Source organism: Candoia aspera, chromosome 1, assembly GCF_035149785.1.
Source record: "Candoia aspera isolate rCanAsp1 chromosome 1, rCanAsp1.hap2, whole genome shotgun sequence".
NCBI lineage: Eukaryota > Metazoa > Chordata > Lepidosauria > Squamata > Boidae > Candoia > Candoia aspera.
The window spans coordinates 272,192,166-272,217,223 of NC_086153.1; the positions used below are offsets into that span (position 1 = coordinate 272,192,166).

Below are 25,058 nucleotides of genomic sequence, written 5' to 3' on the forward strand. Positions count from 1 at the left end.
TAAATACCACTGCCAAACAAGATAAATATTCATGCAAATATGAAAGATTTAAGCCAAAGTATATGTAACATTCCACTATATTCCTATTTACGATTTCCAGGCAGCATATATAGGTAGTAGAGAAGCCAATCTTTTTTACAGGAGGAAAATGAATGTGAAATTCTGTTACCATTCATCTTAATTTTCATGAATTTGCAGAGATATATGAAGAGGAAGGTTTCCCTACAAATTTAAGTTCTGTAAATAAACAAGCAGTTGACCTTCATTGTCTTCAAAAGCATTATCTTGCTTCGTAACCCCAGTTACCCTGTAAGAATACTACACTGTCACATCTATTATCTTTGCAAGCTAAAACGATAAATCTCCCTAGAATTTATTGTACTGAGGTCAAATAAAGCTTTGAGTTTGCTGGAAGTGTTCTGACTGAAACATGAATTCAGAAAGACAGATGGAAGGAGGATGCACAATTACCTGTATATAATCACAGCACCAATCAGCAGCAGAATACTCAGTATACTGAGAAGACCTCCAGTGATGTAACTGACATGTAGCCCTTCTCCTGAAAGAAGATGGACAATTAGATTAAGGATGATGCTGTCATGCTATAAATATATATTCAAGTTAGTAAAATCTGTGTGTCCTAGCCTCTAAGTATTTATTTACATTTTATTAACTATTAGATCATGATGAACAAAACCAAATTAATATAGTGTATCTAGAATCACTATCTAAGTGATCTGCAGTGGTTTCATTCAACATCTTAGCACCCACCAAGATTTACTGGACAAAGCTTTGAAAAGCTGCAAATAAAACAGCTGATGTGCAAGTTAGCAAACTAAACACATTAGTCTTTTGTCGGCCTACATAACCTCATCCAATGGCCCCAACTTAATTAAAACGATAGTTGGTCATTTTTGTTGTACCTGAATCCACAAGATTCTGCACAAAAATGAAGAACTCACCTGCAGTTGCCAATATTGCTTCATTTGCTCGGTTGCACAACCCTTGACCAACTTTCTTATCAGAGCAGCTATATAACAACAAGAAAAAGTAGATGCTGAACTTCAAATCAAGCCATCTTCCTACTAGAAACTATGTTAAACTGAACTGAGATGAAGCAGAAAAACTAGGTAAAAAGGAGCATAGTCCTTATAACCGAAAGTTATTGCTGCTGCTATTTTTAGAACAACCTTCATTTAATATATCCCAAAGAATGCAGTCACTTTCTGTCTCAATATAAGGGAAGAAGAATGCAGTACTGTAGCTGTATGTTTTGCATTAACAGACTAGCTGTAATCCCCTATCATTCTATAAAGGGGTATATAACTTTTCTTTATGGTATCCAAAATTTGACAGTTTAAAAAAAAAACTAGGTGGGGAGAAGAGTCTATTAAAAGAAGAGGTTGAACCCCACCTTTCCCCCTCAATTACTTTCAATCAACAGAGCCACTCACTTTCCTTCTATTGTTTCCACAGAAATATGGGGCTTGGTTGTTGGAGTTCTAAATCTGTCAGTAGAAGTCTTACGAGTTGTCTCAGGCTTTGGAGGCCCCATGTTGGGAACTAGACAGAAGAGAAAAGAAAATAACCCGAGACAAGGGAGACAATTAAGCCTGACAACATTTTTCAAAAATGGGAACATAAACATTTTTGTTATCCAAGATATGGCAGAAGGGTTTAAGACTCCTCTTGTAAAGCAATACGTACTGTTCTACTATGAGAATAAAAATGAGAACAAGCACTTCTAGTTTGCCAAGCATCTAAAACTTGTTAGAAGCAATGGAAAACTTAAAAGGTCTTATTTCATCCATCAACGACTGATCCCTAAATTACATTTAATATTATATGCAGGAAAATGCTTCAAACATTTTCCTGCATATAGCATACATTCACTACACACAAATTCCCAGTGAAATATAATAAACTGTTCTGCATTGTACTGTATTCTAAGGTGCAGAGCATTAAAGAATGCATATATGGGACATCTCAAGAAAAAATACTTCACATTTTTAATAAAACAGTGCAGAAAAGACAAAATACTACTCTCTTGTCCCTAGGCATTTGAATGCTTTGCCAAAGAGATATTTTATAGCTGTTGCTTATTTTAGTGCATGCAGCAATTTTTCTCAAAGCAGCCTTTAGTATGAGAGAGCATGGGCTATGATTCATGCTGGGAGGTGTACCATGCAAACAACTCACCCCTGGAGCAAGGCCGTCCATCTGGTTCATCGGGACATGCACAAACAAAGTCGGAAGCCCTTGCAAAGCAGAGATGGGTACAGCCTCCATTATTCACTCCACAAATGCTTGTGCCTAGAAGACACACACCAGTTATTTCACAAAATATATCATTTTCTCCTCCCCAACATAGGAGTTCATGTTCTCTTACCCAAAATATATTGGTGAAAGGTAGATCCCCTGACCAAAGTGCCAATATCTTAAATGAATGGTCTCCTTACCAGTACCTATCTATATTACAGAATCTGAAACATCATGCCTTCCCCAAGTCCCAAAGGAATAAACACTTTAGGGCAAAAAACAACACAGAAATTTCCTGTCTTTTTAAAAGTTGAATGCTTGTCACGATGACATGCAAAATGTGTTAGGTCTGTATTCTGCTGGCAGCCTGAAAATCCATGAATGTATCTCTTCAAGCTCTGCAGATGTGGTTTCTTTGATCTCCACATGGAATCCCTTTTAGCAGAGGCCAGAATGCTTAACAACAGGAATAACTGGCAAGCTTGTGGCCTCATTTTCAAATCCAGCAGTTTGCTCAAATTCCCATTGAAATGAGTAACAGCAATTTGCTAATATAGGAGTTAAGAGAAAAATGAATTGGAACATAAGAGCAACAATACCAGGATTCAGAATGAGTAGGTTTTCTTCTGTTTTTTTCCTGCTATATTGTAGATGAGATGTTAATTTGCTATATCCCTTAGTATTGAAAGGGACCCTTGAAAATTGAGCTCTTTTTGATATATATATTTCATACATTGCTTGTAAGATGGAATATAGTAACTTTTTTAAATATACAGATACGGTCTATATACTACTAAAATTCTTGTGTCTGTTTGATATTTTGTAACCTTTAATTGGGCAAAATGGTGCATCATAGGGCAACAATTTTTGAACCAAGGTACCTCAAATGGGCTTACTTACAGAATGTGCCCAAAATCTAGGACCCATGACTCCAGTGGAATAGAAATTTGGCAAATTTTGTAAAACATTTTATGGCATAATACAAAATGTCAAAAAACACTTCCTGTGGTCAACTCCTGATGTTTGATTGTGCTATACAGTTTAGTATGAATAACATGGGCTATTTTCAAGCCAGATACATCTCTGAATATCTACCTTAATTTTTAAGTACTTTTCCAGTGAAGGCAGTACATTAGAAGCTCTTCCATTGTTGAAGGCATTGAGGAATCAGATAAGGAAATATCTCTGAAATGACCCAAAGGGTCATGGGTTGTCTAGTTATTATTTAAATATCTCTTTACAGGTATGCAGTATTCAGATTGAAGCAGGGAAGGGTGTTTGGAACTGGCATGGACATCATTGCTGTACCTGTAGGTTACTCCTTCAACCAGCTTTGGTCTTCTGGGCTCACACAGTAGGTGGGCTTACTCAGAAAAACTTCAGAAGGCATACCAGAAGTAGTGATGGGGTGTGAGCACTTGCTGCCATTCTGCTGCCATTTCCTCAATGCTCTGGATCAAAATACTGCACTCCTCTACAGCTGATATGTATTTCCCTAGAGTAACCAACAAGGGAGGTGCAGGTTTCCTCACATACTTCTAACCTTACTCAATATTTGTACCAGCCTGAGTTTTGTTTAATTAATGTGGGCTAATAGTAGCTAACAGCCAGAGCTGAAAGAGGTTTATTTCTATACCTTGTATGGTAAAGTCATCATCCCAGCCTTTGTGTCCAAAGTGAGCTCAGATAATTTCACAAGTACATCCCTAAATCCAAAGAGCCTTCCATAATGATATGCTTTCAACTACTTTCTTCAACTGAAGCCACACAGAGGCAATAGAGACACATCAGAAGAACTCATCAAGAGGAAAAACGAAAAAGAATTCTCTGTATTTTGATTATTACAGCCCCAAATTTCTCCAGCCACATCTCATGGCCATGCTGGATCAGTTGATGAGAGTTGTAGTCCAATCATCTGGTGAATACTGGATTGCAGAAGACTGGTTTAGAGAATATATTGCTCACTCATCTGATGCAATAAATTAATTAATAAACCCAGATGATTGCATATACCTGTTTGCCTTTGAGGAGAAACCACAATAATATCCATAAGCCCTTCTACGTTGGCTAACACGGTCTCCTTATTGCGACCAGAGTATTTGTCCACACGCTGGATAGATTTTGTTTGCCAGTCTGTCCAATATAACCATCTGTCCTGCTGCTCAGAAAATAAACAGACACAGGATTAAGATACTATATAATAGGCTCAGAGAAATGATATGGGAGCATGTAAATTTAAAATTTATTCTTCTTTTCTATCATGAAGAAACCTGTTTCCAACTATCTGTACTTTAGCTGTACTATACTATATTACCCTTATTTAAATGATTGTAGCATCATTTAACAGATATACAGGGGAAAGAAAAAAAGCCCCATACACACATTGCCCACTGTGCAAAAAGTAAACATTCTGTTTGCTTAGAAGCTCTGGTAAGTGGCATTTCAGCATTCACCACCACTTTCCTTTGTACCTGTGTCAAGGCAAAGGGATGTGACACTTGACTGATCAGCACTTGGCGTAATTTCCCATTAAGATCAGCACTCTCTATGCGGTCTAGGTGAGCATCTACCCAATAAATCCTAGAGAGACAGAAAGAATAGAAGTTAAACTAATACCCACTTCTGAAACTTACTTTCTTTCCCCCAGTTACAGTTCCTGTTTGTAAGGCAGCCTGGGGGCCAGAAGTCCTAGGCTGCCTTAAAAAAAGGAAAGGTTTTTAAAAACCAGGATAAGGACACCGGTTCTATAATTGATAATTTTGAAATGCAATGTTATACTGACCTTCTGATGTCATAATCTAGGGTCAGTCCATTGGGCCAGCCTAAATCAGTATTGATCAATATCTTTCGTTCAGAACCATCCAGGTTTGCACGCTCAATTTTAGCAATATGTCCCCAGTCAGTCCAGAAGAGGTATCTAGAAGAAAAGAAACCAAATGCAAAATAATGCATGTCAGGCAACTCTTCTAGAAATGGAGGGACAAGTTTCTGTCATTATTATTTACAGAACGAGTAGCAAAGGCCACAGGCTTGGATTCTTGGTATATCCTTGAAGGCATTCATCTGCTTTTTGAAAAACAGCTTCAAGTAATCTGTTATCTGACAGAAAAAAGGTTGTCTTCCAGTGTCAGACCACAGTCTTATCTGACCTTAGCCTAACACTGCCCAGACATAAGTAGAACCATAGACAGGAGGGGCTTTGAAGGCTGTTATACCGTTGAAGTGCTATTATTGACTGGCTAGAAAGATGGCCTATCCACCAAAGAAATCCATTCTCCTGCTGTCCCAAGGCAGACCTCCACTATGGGCAATGCTCTCCCTTTCTTTTTCTTGCTCATTCTAAATCCTTCCTCAACCTGACATCTTCCAGGTATATTAGATTACAGTTCCCTCCCAGATAACATAACCAGTGAGAACTGTGGCCTAAAATATCTTGAGGGCATCAGGTTGGGAAAATTGCTCTATACTTACCTTTTCAGCTAATGCAATAGTTGGTTTAAATAAATATTTTTGCTAATACTGGCCTTTCAGTCACTTACCCTTTTCTAGGAAAGACAGCAATTGCCCGTGGTTCATCCAGACTGTTATTTATCAGCACTTTCCTGCAGCTTCCATCCAATCTTGAAGCTTCAATTGTGTTGTGGCCAGTATCTGTCCAATATAGATTTCGAGCTACCCAGTCCACAGCTAAACCATCTGTTCTCTTCAGTCCTTGGCCAATAACAGTTTCCATATTACCGCCATCTAGATCTGCTCGCCTGGAAGAAGATATCACAGAGAATAAGAATATTCTAGTTGAACTTTTTCCACAGGGCAGATCCCTTTAGATAAAGACCAATTTGCAAAAAGAATATGGGATCATGTAGTTAATTAACATATAATCATGAATTTTGGAGGTACCTACCTGATGACATCTAAGATGACATCTGTGTAGTAAACCTTGCTTTCTACACTGTCATAGTCCAAGGAGATAACATTGTTCAGCTCTGGGACAGGGACATAAACATCAATGTGATCGCTAGTATCCAGTGAGATTCTCCTGATGGAGCCCCGGCTAGAGAAGAGCAGGTAGGTTTCAGGAGAAGGATCGCAAGACCTCTCATCAATCTTCAGCTGAATTCCAGTAGGACAGGCACATGAGAAGCCTTCAGGGCTTGGGAGGCAGAGATCGGAGCAACCACCATTTTTCATGCCACATTTATTAGCACCTTAGGAGAAATGGATCATCTCTGAGATTACCAGCAAAAAGGCTATCATTACTTTAGTATAGCTTTCCCCAGGCTGATGCCTTCCAGATATAATTGGGCTTCAGATTTCATAACTCCCAGGCAAAAAGGTCTAAGGAATTATGCTTGAGCAGTAAGAATAAACAATGGAGCATGATCTACAGAAAATGTCTGGAGGCCAAATAAGCATGCTGTTTTTTTTAATTACATGGGTGATTTTTAAGAATTAAAGCATGACCATGAAAATTCTGGAAGTCTGGCTTGAAGGAAATATGAAAACTTACCAAGAAGTCGCCCTCTGTCAATGGCCTGGATGTCCATTAATCCAGGCAGATTTGTTCTCACCAAGATGACATTAGCCCCAGTTTTCTTATCAGCTCTGTGAATGCTTCTTGTTTGCCAATCAGTCCAATAGATGTAAGAATCCAACAAAGTTAGGCCATAAGGGTGCTGCACTGGGGAGAGCAGGGTGCGGCGGTTTGCACCATTTAGATCTGCAGCCTCAATACGCTGAAAAGAATGTACTATTGGACTGTCAAGAAATTTCTGATTAGGTGGCACAGAGGCATCCAATAAGGAGTAACTCTCCCTATTGCCCAAGAAACCAAGGATAATGTAACCTAGATTTTTATTTCTAGCATTCTGCTAATCTTTATTTCAGTTTCACCCAAGGATGCCATAAGACAGAGAAAGAAAGACAGACCTAGCCCAGAAGAAACAAAGTCAGCAAAGCATATATTGACTCCCCAGCTATGCTATGCAGCGAGTCAACCATTGATGGGCTGGGTTTCCACAACACCCTGGACTAGGCGAAAATAGGAGTCAACCCACTTGTTAGCATGTTGTGTTAAATAGCCCATCTTATGTGTTTGGATCAGCAGGTTATGAGAACATAGGAATTGTACTTTGCTATTCTGGGTTTAGGATTTAATGTATTGTATGAACCCAGCCATCGACGGTGCTGTCATTAGGGTGCTTCCATCATGGCAAACCTTTAGGAAAATCAACAGTCAATTCCAGTGCTCCATTTTCACTTTGAAAAGGAGACATCCATTGACAGGATGTACCCAAGCTATATGTAAGGCTAAAAGAAAGACAGTGGCTGCAATTCTGAGAAAGGAAAATCATGCTGTAGTCCTCCTTTCTCAAAAGACTGCCAACATGTAGGAAAAACGTCCAGTATTTAGGGAAGGTGCTAAATGTCTGCAGAGCAGCCCTACAGATCTCTGTAAGCCGAGTGCTTGGGGACAAAGCTGTAAGCGCAGATGCTGCTTTTCTACAATGACCAATGAGGCAGAGGGTTTTAGGCAGGTTTTCAGCTTCATCTGCTGTGACAACAGATGCTTTTTAAGTCATCTGGAAAAAGTTCACAGTATGGGCGAAAATCCCTTTCTATTGGGGTTAAAAGATGTCAATGTGCCTTAAGGAATGTATCTAGATTTTCTGTCCTCAGAGCGCATTTAACACACCTACAGTTCCTGTTCTGTGAGACAGAAATGTGAGTGAACTCAACATCCCCAACTTTTTTTCTCAGACACAAAGAACTTATATAAAAGATTAACCCAGCCACAGAAAGCTTTGACTCCAAGCTAGCATATATAAATTCTAAAATCTGATTCTCTTCACCTCTTAGCTGTGATTCATCAGACAGCAATATACAAATAGACTCAAGTGAAACACAGAAGTTGAGGCAATGTCAACCAATATGGAAGTTTAACCAATAATGTTTGATTGGTTATGGGATTTCAGACACACAAGTCATCCAATGGTGATACAATCCCACAGTGATGAACATGCATATAATAATGTACTCTTAGTTCCTAAGATCTCATACTCATCTTTACATTCCATTGCTTCACTTTGAGGCAACTTTCTACACCAAAAATTTAAAATCACAGACTGCCCTTCATGTCAGTTCTAACCTCAGTATGTGCATCCGCCCAGAATAGTTGTGATCCAGCTTTATCCACAGCTAGACCATTAGGCCATCCCAGGTTGTTGTTAATAAGCACCATGCGGTTAGAGCCATCCATCCCTGCTCGTTCCAGCTTAGCATTCTCACCCCAGTCTGTCCAATACATATACCTAAAGGAAAAGAAGGGGCAAATAAACAATCAATTGAAAAGTCAACATATTACTTATTGTCATGTCTCCCCACCCTGCAGACTTTCTCTTGATAGCAAAATAATCCATTGCTAGCACTCACCCCATTTCATGGTATAATGCGATTGCTCGTGGGCTGTCCAGATTTTCCCATACCAAAACTTTTCTCATTGTCCCATCTAGGTTAGCCACTTCAATTCTGTTTGTTCCTGTATCAGTCCAATATACCTTGCGGCCAATAGCATCCACAGCTAATCCATCTGTGGTCTGCAACCCTAAGTAAAAAGAAATAGGTTATTGTCATAATGTCAGTAAAAGATATATACTATCCTTTTCCCTCAATATATCCAATGGATATTCAAGGCAACTTTCACACTAGAGCTTTAGACATTCTATTAGGAGGAGATAGTGCTAAAAAAATGTTCACCTCATTGAAAAGAATCCATCTCTGAAAGAGCCTGGAGGAGACATGCAGCATTTACCAAACCATCTATTACCTGTAGTAATGATATCTTCATACTGAGAACCATCCAGGGAAGCTCTGCTGATCTTCCTCAGTGTGCTGTCTGACCAATAAACCTTTCCTGTTGAGAAAACATATGAACATTAGTATCATTTATTTAAATACAATTCCCTTGTTAGTCCACAAATATCTAAGATTACTTTAGTGAAAAGCAATACTGTAAAAGTGTGTCTTCGAGATCTGATACAATCCAACATCATAGGAAAGAGAGCTATTCAGTTATTACATTTATTTTCTCTATCTTCCCCAACCATAGCAAATTCTTTCTTTTACTGAAATAACTTTATAGTAGTGTCCCTACTACTGGCTCCCTCTGTCAAGGAAAGCAAGAACAGCAATTTATTTATGAGCATACCATGTGGAATTTAATGAAGATACACATCATCAATATAATAATATATTTTATTATTCCCAAAATACTTTTTAAAAAAGAATGTCTACATCAATGCTTTCAACCTTTGCGATTTTAAGTTGTGTGGACTTGAATTCCCAGAATTCCCCAGCCAGCATGCTGGGAATTGAAGTCTGTGCCATCTTAAAGTTGCCAACGTTGAAAAACACTGCACTACATGATGTACTCTTCATCAGAGCAGAACCTATGTGGAATACATTTGCCTTGAAAATTATTTGGGGGGAAAAAACCTGCTTTTTTGAATATGAATAGGAGCATTAAAAATGTTTTATGGGGGGGATTATTTTCAGCTACCCTCAAAAATAGCCTTCTTCAATCTGGTATCTTGTAGATGTATTGGGACTACAGCTCCCAGAATTTTCAGCCGACATGGCCAATAGGAATTTTGGAAATTGTATCCCAAGACATTTGGAGCCATACTAGTTTGAGAAAGGCTCCTTTAATAAGAGTTAGAGCATTTTTTTAAAACCAGCTTCTTTTGCAATGATTTCACAAACAGGGGAATGTATTGTCCAATATGAATCACATCACTTATTGGAGAGCTTGCATTGCATTTACTGGTAAATCTACTCTGCCCCTGAACTCTTCCACACCTAAAATGGTTAAATCACGTATTGCAAACCTTCTTCAGGATCAGCTCCAATGGCAATGGTATTTTTCATGGTAACATTGACGGAGACAACTACATCAGCAAAATATGGGATGTCAAGTGAAACCAGACGAATGTCTGACCTTCTTGCAAAGATCAGGAAGCTAGTCATTCCTGCAGAGTTGAAAATGGAGCAATATTATGGACAGAAAATGCAGTTCAATGAATAATTCCAGGAATTCCTTTTCACAAATGTACCTTCTTACTGCAACAAAAATTTCAGCTGGACAAAGCTGATCTTGGCAATGAATGAAGCCACCAAGTTATTCAAGACCATAAATGTATGGCCATAAATATGATGAAAGACCACAAGAAATATTGAATGTGATTCTTCAACTATGTACTAATTAATTTTTTAAGCTTATGCTTAAAGAAAAATATTGTTCAAAATAATTTACCAATAGTACCTTACTACATGCAACCCAAATAAAATATATTATGATAATCAGGATCACTACAAGCAATGTCCAGTATCTAGAACAAAAATTATTCATATCTTCGGATTATGTATATATTAAACCAATATAAGAATTACGTATTTATCATATTCAATGGATGATACATTACTGTTTTCCAACAAATCTTAGTGATATCCTCATTAAACTGTTGTATGTTTACGGTTTAAATTAATGATATTAAAAACAGTGAAACAAAATATTGTATAATATGGAAAGCAGCAGAATCTTCACATTATGGGTTGTTAGAGGAAAATATAGGAATTAGATTGCTTCAAAAATAAATCTACTTAGTTGGGGGTCTACCCTATTATAGCTTTACAAATAAGGCTCATACACTCAGTTATGACATTTCAGCTCAGCATGGAGTTGAAGGAGGTTACATTCAGGCAGGCATTCTACAAATATAACTACCCCACTTTAACAAAATGTCTGTTAATGAATTTATATCCAATACATCTCTACAAAGCACAGTGCTTCCTTCAAATTGTATCTACTTAAGTAACTGATCAGACATAATTTATATAGGACCAAATTTTTATGTAGAAATTTCATCATCATCATGGTCATTATTACTTTTGGCTGACTATAGTGCAACACACATAAAGTCCTACCTGAAATAGAAAATGTGTTCATGTATATAAGTAAAATACTTTTTGCCTATTGCAAACTGTTATCTGAATATATAACTCTTCTAGGGGGCAGAATGTTTGGTTTAGGAGACTTTACTCTCTTACAGGGACTAACAGAACCAGGGACCATTCAGAAGATGGAGACCCACCAGATAAACATGTTCTGCCATCTGGTTGTAGGTTGATACCAGTAGGACAAGAACAGCTGTAGCCTTTAGGAAGAGGAGCCAAGAGACAAAGATGACTGCATCCACCATTATTAAACTGGCATGGTGTGTGTACTGAAAGAGAAAGTAATGAAACCATGTATCAGATGGAAGTGCTTAGGAATAACTGCAGCTTACAAAATTCTATAGGCATAAATATGTATCTGAACTGGGTAAGGGAGCATTTTCCATAAAAACAAACTCTAAGTTAAGAGATGCACAAACTGAGGCTTCAGGGACCCAAATCTCTCAGTAAAATCCCAGAATCTCATTAGAAGTTCATACCAATTTAATCTAACAGAAGGGGAGAGTGACAGATAATATTTCTGTTAACTGAATTAAATTAACTTAATTTCCATTCTAATGTAATTTAATTTGTAAACAAAATGAAATCTAGCATAGTTCTGGCCCCTTTTACTTCTGGTCATGCCTACTTTTAAATTTTTTAAAAATAACAACATTAGAATTAAAAATGGGGGGGGGGGAGATGCCTGTGGGTGCCATCTAGTGGTACTATAAACATTATGGCACTGTCAGAATATATGATAATAAAAAACCTGAAAATCTTTCTATCTGTAGCACAAAGAAATATGTAACTTTCTACCTTGATGCAGAAGTCCTCCGTACCTGCAGGTCTGTGCCGATGGAAGACATGGATGTCCATAAGGTTTTCTAGGTTGTCCTGTAGAGTCTCACGATCCTGCCCTGTCTTTTTGTCAGCACTCTGGATGCTTTTGGCCTGCCAGTCTGTCCAGTAGATCCGAGCTCCATACAGAGTAAGCCCAAATGGGTGAGGCAAGTTGCTCCCGATCAATATCTGTCAATCCCAAAAGCAAATCAGCCAACTGCCAGGGACAAAGCAGCTTTTAAAAAATAGCAACGCACAGCTGCTTAGAAGCAGCAGTAGAATATACAAACGGTAGAGCACCTTTTCCCAACCTGATCCCTTTCAGATATGCTGGACCTTCAGGGACCTGGCTGAGAATCATTGGGGGGCACCAGGGGAAATGTCTGGCTGTCAACTGCCTCAACAATGCAGCCCAGTTTCTCCATACTTTTCCCTATCTGTAGTCTTCACCCAGAGGTTGTCCATTTGTCCCTTCAGAGGAGCAGCTGAACTCCTCTGGAAATCAGAACAGGGCATATTGGATCAAAAAGAATACGTGTATGTTTTCTGCAAACGAACATTGTATGTCTCCTATTATCCTTACCCAGAATTCTTCAGTTCAACTTGGCTATCTTACCTTCCTATCACTGCCATCCAGGTCAGCATACTCAATTGTCTTCATGCCAGCATCTGCCCAGTATAGGCGTTGAGACTCATAGTCAATAGCCAGTCCGTTGGGCCAGGTCAGGTTGGAAGAGATGATCACCAAGCGATTAGAGGCATCCATTCCTGCACGCTCAATCTTTGGGTTAGCTCCCCAGTCAGTCCAGTACATGAACCTGCATATAAATGCCCCAAATGGTATGTAACTGCTGTTCCTTATTAATCTGGCAATTGTTACTTAACTGCATTTGGGGGGAAAAGTGAGAACAGAACAGAAAAGGAAACCCTAAGTAGGTGAAGGCTTTCTACTTTTGCAGTGGCTATTTTAGACCAGTGTCTGCATCTCCTAGTTTATCCATATTTGTAATCAGGGAATAACTTAAAGAATGTGGTCAGACTGGGTGGAGATCACTGCGTATTTCTGTATTTCATGGCACTGCCCATGACCCAAACTAAGTATTTGCTTACATTTGCCTACATGGTAGCAGCCTTCTACATGGCATTGAATTACAAATTCCAGCAGCCCCAGCCAACATAGCCAAAAGTGAGGAATGCAGCAAGTTGTAATTAACAACATCTTACACATTAGTCAAAAAAGTTACATGTTACTCATCCCTATTCTGCAGATAACTTTACTATAGCCCCGCCTGCTTATTCTCTGTGGCATATTAATGCTTGTTTGTAAGAGATAACCCAAAAGGAGGCAACTCTGTGCCCTTCAAAAAATTTTCACTCATCCCCATAGCTACCATGACCAATGACAAAAGTTTGCATAACTTGTGGTGCAAAAGTCAATACTAGATGGTCTATTGTCTATTCCCAATACTAGAGAATACTAGATTGTCTATCCCTGAGCTAATCTTTTAAGGATATTGGGCATACAGGATACTTTTGGCTGGGTCTCTTTTAGTCTTGTTGTTTTATGAAGACCAGAAGTATCAGTACATAAGAGTTAACAGACCTTTCAAAATTTTTAAGTAAAATTATAACAGCAAACTCTCAGGGACAGCACCATTATGAAGAATCAAAATGTAATGACGTACAGGAATTGCAGCTATGCAGTCTTAAGGGAAAAGTTCTCACCCTCCAACAGGGTCCACCACAATATCTCTTGGTCTGTCTAAATTTTCCCATATTAGAACAGTCCTCATGGTCCCATCTATGTTAGATACCTCTATCCGGTCTGTTCCTGCATTGAATAGAAAAGAGAGAAAGAAAAATAATCAGCCTTAAAAGCCAAAAGGAAGATCATAAAGGAAAATAATCCATACTGAAGTGTCATTTCTATTGCTATTCACACTCCATCACAAAGAGAACCATCAGGACAGATCAACCCATTTTTATTTATTTATTTATTTGATTTCTATAGCTGCCCAACTCAGCAAGTGACTCTGGGCGGCTTCCTTAGCAGACCTACAAAGTATCCTCAGTCTAAAATAACGACTTCTGACCTCTACAAACTCTTTTTCAATTAATTCGATCAGCATATCTAACCACCCTTATTCAGAAACTATTGGTTCTATTAAAACCAGTAAAAAACAGGATCAATTAACCAAAACCTTTCCTTTACTATAATCCTTCAGACTGCAGGTTTGAATGCTTTTCTGTGTTCTTTCTGTCCGTAAGAAAAACAAATTTACTTTGAAAGATAGGCTGAGGGTTCTGTCTACTGGAATATTTCAGTCTGGAAATTCAAAAACCATAATTTCAATTTGGAAATTCAGTCCATAATTTCAATGATACAATACAAAGCAAGCTTTCACATTTGCATCTGCCAATGATACTGACAAACCAAGTACATCAGTATAAGATTAAAATGTCTAACTGAAACATTTCAAATAAAGTGGCAGGCAGGGACATTTCTGCAGGAATAAATTGATATGCTAGAGATTTTCCTATTTCAGAACATTCCTTTCTTAAATTATGGAAAATGAGGTCATATTCCCTGAATTTCTATGCAACTTGTCCACTGTTCACAGGAAGGTGGAATCTTATTAAAGCCATCATGACCATAAGATTTGAATGAGTCCTATTCATACATGTAAATATACGTATTGGGAATGAACCAGTTAAGAATTTGGAAAGCAGTTTTTCAATGAGTCATTAGCTTCTAGCGTAACAAATGAACTCTTGTACAGGGCAGTGGGCTTCAGTACCTGCATCTGTCCAGTACAACTTGTTGGTCACCCAATCAACAGCAAGACCAGCTGGGCTTTCAAGACTGCTGTCCGCCACAATCTAGCAGGAAACGAACACAAGAAAGAACCTTAGGGAATAGTATTCCTCTGACCTGAAGCACTGCCTGTCCTTTCTTGGACTATCAACATTTAGTTGTGGGGGGAAAAACCTGTCTAAGTAGAGATCTGGAATTAATCTACTTTAAGACATATGCATAGAATACATTCACAAAAAACAAGCATTCAAGCTGGTTTGTTGAAAAACCCTGGAAAAACACATACTTGCTTCAAACATTATACCAAGACATGGTTTAATCTGGTTTACTGAATGAACCCAAATTGGTTCATTCAAGACAAAATCAAACAAACCACATTATGCCTTTGTAAGATGTGGGAACCTAGCTGAAAGATGGTTTAAGAAAAAATAGTTTGTTTTTTAAAGACTTTATTATTATTTTTATCTGATCATTTAATTGCTAGTTTTATTTTATATTTACACACCTTGTTTTATTTTGTATCTGCATAGCTATGCCATCTTTGAACAAAGGTAATGCAATCTTCAAACAATTATTGAAACAGGAACATCAGAGTTACAGAGCAAAGTAGTGAAATCAAGATAATTAAACAGCTAAAAAACAGCTGTTTTTTCCTTGAATAGTTGAAAAAATAAAATTTAAGATTTAGATATTTATAATAAGCCAAAATGGGTGTAACAAAACAAAAATCAAGAAGACAAGCAACTTGTGAACTTCCACTGAGCTTGTTTTTTAAAAATATTACCTCCTGGCCTGTTCCATTCCATTTTGCCCGACTAATGGAATCAGTGCTAACATCTGTCCAGTAGACATAGTCACCCTGTGCATCCCAGTCCAGAGCCACAGCACTGCGCACATCTGCCAAGGGGATGACGACATCAGACAAGTCTTCTGTGTCGAAGCTGATACGACGGATGTCCATCCTTCGGGCAAAAAGCAGGAACTTGTCAAGACCTGATCAAAGGTCGAAAGGTCTTCTTTTAATATCTCTAACAGAAAATTATGGTAACAAACACAAAAAGTGATCTTGGCACATCTAAGTTCTATTACATCCATGCCTTCTACATGTATGTAGAAGTCCAATCCAGAATGCAGGCCAGACCTGAGCTAACTAGCAAACAGGTACAAAGCAGAAGGAAGTGAGCATATAATGTTGGAAGAGGGATTTTAGGATTAGAAGGAAGAACGTGTTCTTAGATAAAACATCCCTGTATGAGGCAAAGGACATGACAAAGCAAAGTTAATTGGCACTTCCGTCATGCTAAATATTAGGAAGAATATGAACCCTGTTGGATCAGACCCAGGACCCATCTATGCCACTTGCAACACTGGCCAGTCAGGTGCTTTTAGAAAGCCCAGAAAGAAAAAATAAAGCAAACGCCTTCATTAACGCTTCTAGCAACTAACTTTCCAAGGTATACTGCCCCTGAACCTACAGGCTCAATGTAATTATTACAGCATTAGCAGCTGACAAACCCATAGGCTAACTTTAAAAATCAATTGAGCCACAGGCTGTCACTGCATCTAGTGGCAAACTATTCTACAAACTATGCACTGTGTGGAGAAGCAACTGGTTGTGAACTGGCAAATTATTTCATTGAGTGACTTGCAGTTCTAATATTACCTCAATCCAGTTTCTCTCTACCATGCATTCTCAATATTATTTTACAAACTTCCATAATCTTCCTATGCCAGCAGTCTTTTTAATTGAGACACTTTTACCATAATTTCCAATTTAGCAAGAAACCGTATGAAATTAAGAAAATTAAGTAGTATTCCCCCAAGGCAATAACTCCATCTTTCCTTACAGGGAAGATTCTCCAAACAGCAACAAAAAAATCCAAATGACACTCTGCCATCAATTTCATAAACAGATTATAACATTGGCAATCTATTCTCAACCCTTTCTCCACAACCCCTTCCCATGAAATTTACTGTTTCATTTAAATTTAATTTTGTTAAAATTCTTTAATCTCTCATGTGTGTGCGCACAGACATTTTATGAATAAACTCTTTATCATACTTACTCTGGGCACAGGTATGGCCACCAGTCTTCCGAAAACCTGTGGGGCAGGCACAGGTATAGCCCTTGTTATTTGGTAAACACAGATGAGTGCAGCCACCATTGTTGGTTCCACAGCGATTTCTCCCTGCTCAAATAGCCAAAAAAAGATATGTATATATATATGTATGTATATGTGTGTGTGTATACATATACACATACACACACATACACACACAAACATAAGAAGAACAAAGCCATGACCAACACAGGAAAAAAAAGCCAGAGATACAAGGAAGCCTACTCTGTTCTGAACTGCTGCTTAATTTATTGTGCATTTGTATTTGTCTGTTTATTCCTAAAATAGAAATATTCACCACTGACGTATATATCCTTTATATAGCTGAATACTTTTTATACTTTCAAATTATTTTTGTGCTACAACAAGCAAATGTATTGATATGCATAAGGCCACTAGTAATGGTCTTAAGGCCAACGGTAATTTTTATTATGTTGTTAACTTTAATAATACCAAGATAGTAAAGTATGAATAAAATTAATGAGGATATTTATTGCAATCCAACATTTGTCGACAATAGTAGAGGTAGATTAATTAACAGTTAAAGTATACCTTAGGAAATCTTTCTCCAGGTATACACAAATATGCCAACAACAATAGTAGTAATATAACAACAACAACAATTGAAGATTATCATATACCATCATTTATGAATTTCTGTGGGCAGCTATTTGGCCATTACTGCTAAGAAAATGTTAAGACTATGCACTTTTAGGTGGGAATATGTCTTTGGTTATACTGCAAGTTTCCTGAATGTACAGCATTGACTAAACAATTTGATCTGAATCACTAAGGTAGTTTTTATATTCTACATAAAATGACAGATTCAGGACAGATTAGCAAAATTAAATTTAATTTGCTTGTCTGTATCTTGTGATAGAACACTTGTCTTTTAGCAATAATATCCTTGCTTTTTCTCTCTGCAGTTACCTGCTGGTTGGCGTTGAGGATGCAGAGTATGGATATCCATTGGGAAGTGAAGCTTATTGCGGATGATCTCCTGATTTTTTCCAGTAAATTTGTTGGCACTGTTTATACTCTTGGTATGCCAATCTGTCCAGTACAAGCTATCTTCAAATACAGTGATAGCAAATGGATGTGGAAGGCCTGCAGCAAGAGTCCAGTAAAAGCAGACGGAAAAGTTAAGGTCACCCTTTCCTATTTCCAAAGGCTGCTTCTATCTCTGAGCCAAGAAAGGTCTCTTTCTTTTAATAATACCTCCAAAACTAAACAGATCTGCTGCTGGCTTCTGCTGCTTTAGTGCTCCACAATGCCAGTTTTCCTGGAGATATACACAATGGCTAGCAACATAATGCAATTTGCTGCTCATATTATATGTCTCAGTCATTGAGATTTTATAACTCGTTTATGAATTGGTAGATATCAACCACAAAACATAGTTTTGAAAGTACCGCTGGCATTAGGTTGGTGGCAAAACAGGAATGGGTTCAGAGCAAACTACTGATGATCTGAGCTCTGGCACCAATGATCTGATTTGCTACACAGTATTACTTGAGTAAGCCAGAGGATCCCTTAGTACTGCTGCTTATCCAGTAGCCAACAGTCCCAATTTCCTTATCTCACCTTGACTAATAACAGCCTTCCTGTTCTTTCCATCCAAATCAGCCCTCTCAATAACATGATGTTTGGCATCTACCCAGTACATCCGATGCCCTGCATAGTCAATAGTTAGCCCATTTGGCCAAAAGAGATGAGTGTCAGCAATAGTGCGCCGATTGGAGCCATCCATGTTAGAGTATTCAATGCGAGGAGTATTTCCCCAATCTGTCCAGTAGATGGTACTATTGGAAAAGAGAAAAGATGTGAAAAGTGGAAGTTCTTTGACAGAATAACAGACATCGCTAAACTAGTGGCTGTTTTGGTGAGCAATCTAAAACTAAAGACATAATACAATGGGAGCTGATGAAAGCAAGCAAGGATAACAGATTCAGAATATGATTATGCACAACCATATTCTGTGTCAATCAACTATTAACTAGAACCCTTTATCTTTACAAATGAGCACCTACAATGAGTACCCTCCAGATGAAGTTAATTTTTCGGAATTTCTCAGCAAGCATGGTAATTGCTCAGAATTCTGGAAGTTAGTTCACACAACTGGAGGGTAATACATTGAAAAACGCTGATCTATGCCAACATAATTTACATTACAGAACACAGGAGACCCCTAGGGCTATTAAAAAGTTCATTAAGTCCGAGTAAGTGGAATTCTGTTACAGGATGCTCCAACTTGAGTGTGTGGAGAAGGTGACTTTTGCAGATTTCTTCTTCTATTTGCAGATCCTCTAAAATGGGGAATGAGGTGTCATCAGGTGCCACAAGCAAGGAAAATAACAAGTTTGTAAAAATCACCAACTCCCCCTTTCCCCACTAGTAGAAATTGTCACTAGTTCTCATGGCATTTTACAAATGGAAGGTGTTATTTCATTTGTAGAATGGCAACTCTAGATTTGACCCCATACAAGTGGGGTCTTTAGACTGAGCAAGTTGCATGTGATAAATTAAGACAGCAAGCTGTAACTATCTCGTACTCACCCCTCCATGGGATGAAGAGCAATTGCACGAGGTTTTTCTAGGTTCTTCCAAAGGAGTACCTTCCTATGCGTTCCATCCAAATTTGCCACTTCAATGCGAGATGTCCCAGAGTCTGTCCAATATAACTTGTCGTGGATCCAGTCAATGGCCAGCCCACCTAGGACCCAGTGGAAGGAAGCTTGTGGTAAGTATTGGTTGTGCAAGAATAGTCCCACTGAGCCATGGCTAAGGCTATCCTGATCCATAAAAGGAAAATGGAAACAAGGTTCTTTCTCTTGTCACATAAATCACTAAAATATTTAGGTTACTATTTGGAATATCCATTATGCCCAACCCCCAATCCATTATAGCAGACCACAATATATACTGTACATATATATTTTTAGGCCATGGGCCACATTTAATTTTTGGATGGCTTGGTGTACTCCAAAACCCAGGTGGAGATAGGAGAAAGATTAGCATAGGTTTGATTTACACTTAAATTTAATTGAAGATTAAATTAAATGCAATTCATTTTATTATATCCTATTTGTGTAATGATGTTCATCTTCTTCCCCAATAAAACGTATGATTTGGTGGTTACTTTGAGGGAGCCCCAAGGGCCGTAGCAAGGCTTTTGGAGGTCACATGCTACCCTGGAGGCTCAGGTTATGTAATTTTGCTACATACAAAGCTACTGTTTTTACTTCTGAAGCCACCGAAGACATTTACCTGGACTCTCCAGTCCTGTAGACACTACTTCTTCCACATTGCTACCATTCAGATTGGCCCTCATAATGCGGTCCAGTGTGACATCAGACCAGAATACTAATTCCCTGCTATGGTGGAAATCCAGTGCAATAGCATTTTCAAGGTTGTTCAGAAGCAAAGTGTACTCTGAGCGATGGGGTAAGACCTGTCGGATATCAATTCGATTGGCAAAAAGCAGCACAGGTTCTGGCCCTGAAGGATACATGCAAAGAGACGTGAAAAGACTGGGACAGCTGGACACCAGTGAGATGATGCTGGCAGCACAGAATCAGCTCATGGATAGAAAACAAACACAGAAACATTATATGCATATTCACACCATTTAGAATATATACCTGCATAGCTCCCTCCACTGTATTTTATTTGGCTATTCAGTAGTTTGCTAGAAATGTGGGATCTGGCATCCACAAAAAGTAATTGTTCAATAAGTGGATTCTGCGCGTGGACTGTATCATCCCCAGCCACTTTGTTTTCATTGAGGTCTGAATCCGTAGTTCCTGTCCTAGAACTTAGCCTTTTCCTGGGAACTGGTGTAGCTACATTTTTATCTGTTTAAATTTGTTAAATTTACACACCACCTCAGTCCAGTTGGACCCTAGGAGGTTTACGGTATATATAGTAAAATATAGTAATAATAATAGTAATAATAATGTAATGGAAAAATAGAAAACAATATATCAATAAAATAAAACTTACATCATTGCCTCCAGAATCAATCCTGCAAGGCTGTCCAAAAAAGCCAGGTCTTTCCAATTCTGGAAAGCCATATGAATGCCATCTTCCCATAACTTGACTTCTCAAAAATCAGGTAGTTCCGTATCAGAGGGGTATAAAAAGCTCTGTCATAGAATATTCCTGGTATAGGAAAGGGCTTGTCCATGGTCAGATCACTTCTAGAATACCTGGAAACAGCCCATTCCAAGGCTGGAATGTTCTATGAGAGAAAGTTTGGAATACCTCTAGACTCCACCAAAAAACCTTATGACAACATACCTGTTACTTGGCTCAGAAGCCTCAAAGCCTTTTGCAAATGAATTTTTGCTGAAGTTTAAGCACACATTTTTTTCCAGGTGTCTTACCTGATATGCTAGCACAGTGATAGGAAATCTGTGCCCTCCAATTACTGCTGAACTACAATGCTGGAAATTCTAGTTTGGTAACATCTAGAGGGCCACTGATTACTCACCCTTGCACTAGTACCAACCACACTGTCAGTAACATATCTAGACAGAATCATTGTTAACACATTCTCTATTTTCAAAAGGAGCATGCAGCTGGGGGAAGGAAAAAACAACAACCCAAAACACCAGTCCAGCTTTTCCCAACCTAATCCTGTCCAAAAGTGTTGGATTGTAAGTCCCATTAAATCTAGTCAACACATCCCAAAACTTATTGTCAAGGAATAATGCAGGCTATATTCTAGCTCAACTAGAGTCATTGGGCTCAGGAAAAGTAGACTAGTCTGTTACCCAAGCAGCAACTGAAAATTAAACACAGTGAAGAAACTGAAGCCATGAACTAAGCCAGAAGTCTTCCACCAGACGCAGCTGATGGATTCTAAGCACTGAACATTCCTCAGTGCCTGGAGCTGAAGATTCTTTCTTACCCAGTGCTTTGCAGCTGCGCTTGTCTGGGCGAAGTTCATAGCCCTGCTCACACCAGCACTGGAAACCACCCTCACTGTTGGTGCATCCCTGACTGCAATAACCTTCCTCTGCGCATTCATTCACATCTGGAATAAGAAAAGGACAAAGGGTTTGGTTTTGGATTCCATGCTCTGGTACATATTTATTTATTTTACAGATTTATATGGCCACCTATCTTGTAAAGCACAACTCTGGGCAGCTCACAACAATAATAAAACCAATACAGTAAAAACGAGACAATCCAGAAATCCAGGCACCTAACCCATCGTCTCCAGTCCATCAATCTACACAATTCATAATCTACACATATTATGAATGAAATAGGACAAAGGAAAAAAGGACTCAGTCAGATTAGCAGATTTTCTATTCTAGGTGCTTCAAAACAAGGCCATTACATGCAGTTATTGGTTTCAATCATACATTTTTCAGAAATTAAGAAAATTCTCTTTCCATTGGAATCTTCCCCATTTTTCCATGGATTCTACCTTGCTTTTTTTAAAATGACTATTAAGATAGAGTTGGCAAGGAGTCTTTGATTGGTAGTGCAGGATCAACTGTTTGGAAGCACCAGTACCAATCAAAAAGTCCCAAATAATTATACAGTTGAACTTGGTCAATGCCAGTGCCTGTCAGTGCTATGACTTTAGCATGGACAATTCCATTGCTAGTCATACCTACAGATGCACTAAGTGTTGGGGCTGCTTACCGTGACATGATCTACCATCCTCCAGAAGCCTGTAACCCGTGTGGCAGGTACACTGCACTATACCACGAATCATCTGGCACTTCTGGGCACAGTCCCCATTGTTGACATTACAGTTTTCCTCTCCAGTTCGAGGACCTGTGAAAGGATGAGAGGTGGAAAGTGATTGTAACACAGCCATTCTTTAGAATTTTCCTCTTACATAGGGCAAATTATGTAAAATGCCCAATGTAGTAGTCAGGAGGGAAAAAAGACTTTTGCTGTTCCCAAGTGGAAAAAGAGACCCATCTTTCACACAAAGAATTGCTCCTACTTTGTCAAGAAAGGAATAATTCCTATATCTTAGCTGAAGCCTAGCTCGGCTCTTCAATATGTATCTGGAAGGCCATATTCATCCACAAACAGCCTGCTCTCTTACATCCGTAAAAACAACCCAGAAAGAACAGACTAGGGTTTGATGAGATAATATAGGAAAGAAAATTTCTGAGGCCACTGGAGTTTCTTCCCTTGTTGCTTTACTGCTTTTTTCATCCCAGAAATCCCCCCCCCCTGCTTCCCCCAATCTCTTAACTCCTTTCCTTCCCTGAATATAGTGGACTCTTAATCAATTCCAATGAAAACTGGCAGAGGTCAATTGCTCTATAGCCACTTTGTTTTTCCTCTTGTCCTCTGATTCCTCAGCAACAAGCCCATACTGACAAGGAGTGAAAATGCCACAGGTTAGGTCAGAGTATTATCCCAACTTCTAGAATATTCTTACCAGCAGCTTTGCTCTGGGGAGCCGTACTTAAAGATGCACAATGGGCTACTTCAGAATGTGCTATCCAAGGAAAGAATAGGAGTTTCTTTTCACGGTTGCACATCTCACTCAGATTAGCTCATCTCCACAGAAAGTGGGATCAAGACCCTCTTTTTTTCACCTTGTATATGTTGATGAGTGACATCCCTACAATCTCATCCTGCAGCCTCTAGAACTAACTTGCAAATCAGTTGTGAGCACACATACTGAAGTTAGTACGGGGGAACTTACGGCAGTTTTGGACAGGGCTCTCATCACTGCCATCCCCACAGTCGTTGGCACCATTACACAGCTTCCGTTGGCCAATGCAGCGCCCGTTTCTACACAGAAATTGGTCAGGGGAACATTGTGGGATTCCTGAAGGGGGAATTTTCAAAATTATAAAACCAACAGCTGAACTTGGCACAGATACCAGCGCAGTAAAAGGCATTCCGTTTTAGGGTTTTTACCTGAGTCCTCACAGTCTTCCTCATCGCTGTAATCAGAGCAGTCGCCCTCCCCGTCACAGCGCCAAGACAGGCGGACACAGCGGCCAGATTTACAACGGAACTGGTCTGCTGTGCACATAGAGGTAGCTGAGGAAATAAACATGAAAAGGAATTTCAAAATGGCTTCACAACCAGCTTTTCTACTGCCCCACCGGCTGCCCCTAGGCTGGACCTGATTTACAAGTCCCGGGGTACTCACTGCAGTTTTTCTCATCCGACTGGTCATCGCAGTCAAAGTCACCATCACATCTCCAGCCAGCATTAATGCACAAGCCGCTGTTGCACATGAACTCTCCAGAGCGGCAAGGCTGGTGAGAGGCTATGGAGATAAAGTAGCATATGGTGATTCAAACTCTGCTGAGCCCAAATTAAGCCCAGGAGATTCAGTTTGCTACCTAGAGGGAGAGCTGAAAAGCTTCTATTTTGAACATTGGAATGACAGGTGCCCATCACAAACTTTTTCTGTTACTACTTCTACCGGGAGGCACATCTGATCAGAAAACAGCACAGCTTCATTCACTGCTGCAAATCACAATAGATAATATTTGATTTTTAATTATATTTTTATCCCACCTTTTATATAGTTTGCCATCTTGAGTTGCCCAGTATATTATAATTTTATCCTTTGTGTATGTGTGTATACCAGTGTTTCTCAACCTTGGCAACTTGAAGATGTCTTCAACCCAGAGTTGAAGATGCTGCCTGGGGAATTCTGGGAATTGAAGTCCACACATCTTCAAGCTTCCAAGGATGAGAAACACTGGTGTATACCATAAAAATAAAAGGCAGGATAAAAATATACTGTAGTATACTGGTCAACTCAAGCAGCGAATGTACTTAATACTCCTGCCTCTTATTTTCCCCACAACAACAACCCTGTGAGGTGGGTTGGGCTGAGAGAGAATAACTGGCCCAAAGTCACCCAGCCAGGTTTCATGCCTAAGGCAGGACTAGAACTCACAGACTCCTGATTTCTAAGCCAGCACCTTCACCACTTCACCAAAATGAATTTTTTGCAGTTCCAATATTTAAATAGCCTATCTTCTATCCCTTAATTTCCAACTGAGCAAGCAAGGTTGTGAAGAAAG

General features: G+C 39.0%; 1 protein-coding gene across 1 annotated transcript in view; it reads right to left on the bottom strand.

Moving 5' to 3' along the window:
• LRP4 (LDL receptor related protein 4) overlaps positions 1 to 25,058 on the bottom strand; it is a 43,299-nt gene that overhangs the window by 10,767 nt on the left and 7,474 nt on the right. Inside the window, exons 4-33 of the mRNA XM_063318170.1 lie at positions 24,170 to 24,289; positions 23,932 to 24,057; positions 23,714 to 23,839; positions 22,687 to 22,821; positions 21,941 to 22,066; positions 20,296 to 20,526; positions 19,585 to 19,741; positions 18,613 to 18,830; positions 17,959 to 18,135; positions 16,975 to 17,097; positions 15,693 to 15,901; positions 14,892 to 14,973; positions 13,819 to 13,924; positions 12,710 to 12,911; positions 12,093 to 12,282; positions 11,409 to 11,540; positions 10,146 to 10,286; positions 9,086 to 9,172; positions 8,692 to 8,863; positions 8,408 to 8,570; positions 6,770 to 6,995; positions 6,164 to 6,467; positions 5,799 to 6,017; positions 5,042 to 5,176; positions 4,731 to 4,839; positions 4,273 to 4,417; positions 2,200 to 2,313; positions 1,455 to 1,563; positions 963 to 1,030; positions 472 to 559 (exon numbers count right to left, since the gene is read on the bottom strand). Coding sequence (XP_063174240.1) covers positions 472 to 559; positions 963 to 1,030; positions 1,455 to 1,563; positions 2,200 to 2,313; positions 4,273 to 4,417; positions 4,731 to 4,839; positions 5,042 to 5,176; positions 5,799 to 6,017; positions 6,164 to 6,467; positions 6,770 to 6,995; positions 8,408 to 8,570; positions 8,692 to 8,863; positions 9,086 to 9,172; positions 10,146 to 10,286; positions 11,409 to 11,540; positions 12,093 to 12,282; positions 12,710 to 12,911; positions 13,819 to 13,924; positions 14,892 to 14,973; positions 15,693 to 15,901; positions 16,975 to 17,097; positions 17,959 to 18,135; positions 18,613 to 18,830; positions 19,585 to 19,741; positions 20,296 to 20,526; positions 21,941 to 22,066; positions 22,687 to 22,821; positions 23,714 to 23,839; positions 23,932 to 24,057; positions 24,170 to 24,289 — 4,540 coding nt within the window. The remainder of the gene's footprint in view (positions 1 to 471; positions 560 to 962; positions 1,031 to 1,454; positions 1,564 to 2,199; positions 2,314 to 4,272; positions 4,418 to 4,730; positions 4,840 to 5,041; positions 5,177 to 5,798; positions 6,018 to 6,163; positions 6,468 to 6,769; positions 6,996 to 8,407; positions 8,571 to 8,691; positions 8,864 to 9,085; positions 9,173 to 10,145; positions 10,287 to 11,408; positions 11,541 to 12,092; positions 12,283 to 12,709; positions 12,912 to 13,818; positions 13,925 to 14,891; positions 14,974 to 15,692; positions 15,902 to 16,974; positions 17,098 to 17,958; positions 18,136 to 18,612; positions 18,831 to 19,584; positions 19,742 to 20,295; positions 20,527 to 21,940; positions 22,067 to 22,686; positions 22,822 to 23,713; positions 23,840 to 23,931; positions 24,058 to 24,169; positions 24,290 to 25,058) is intronic.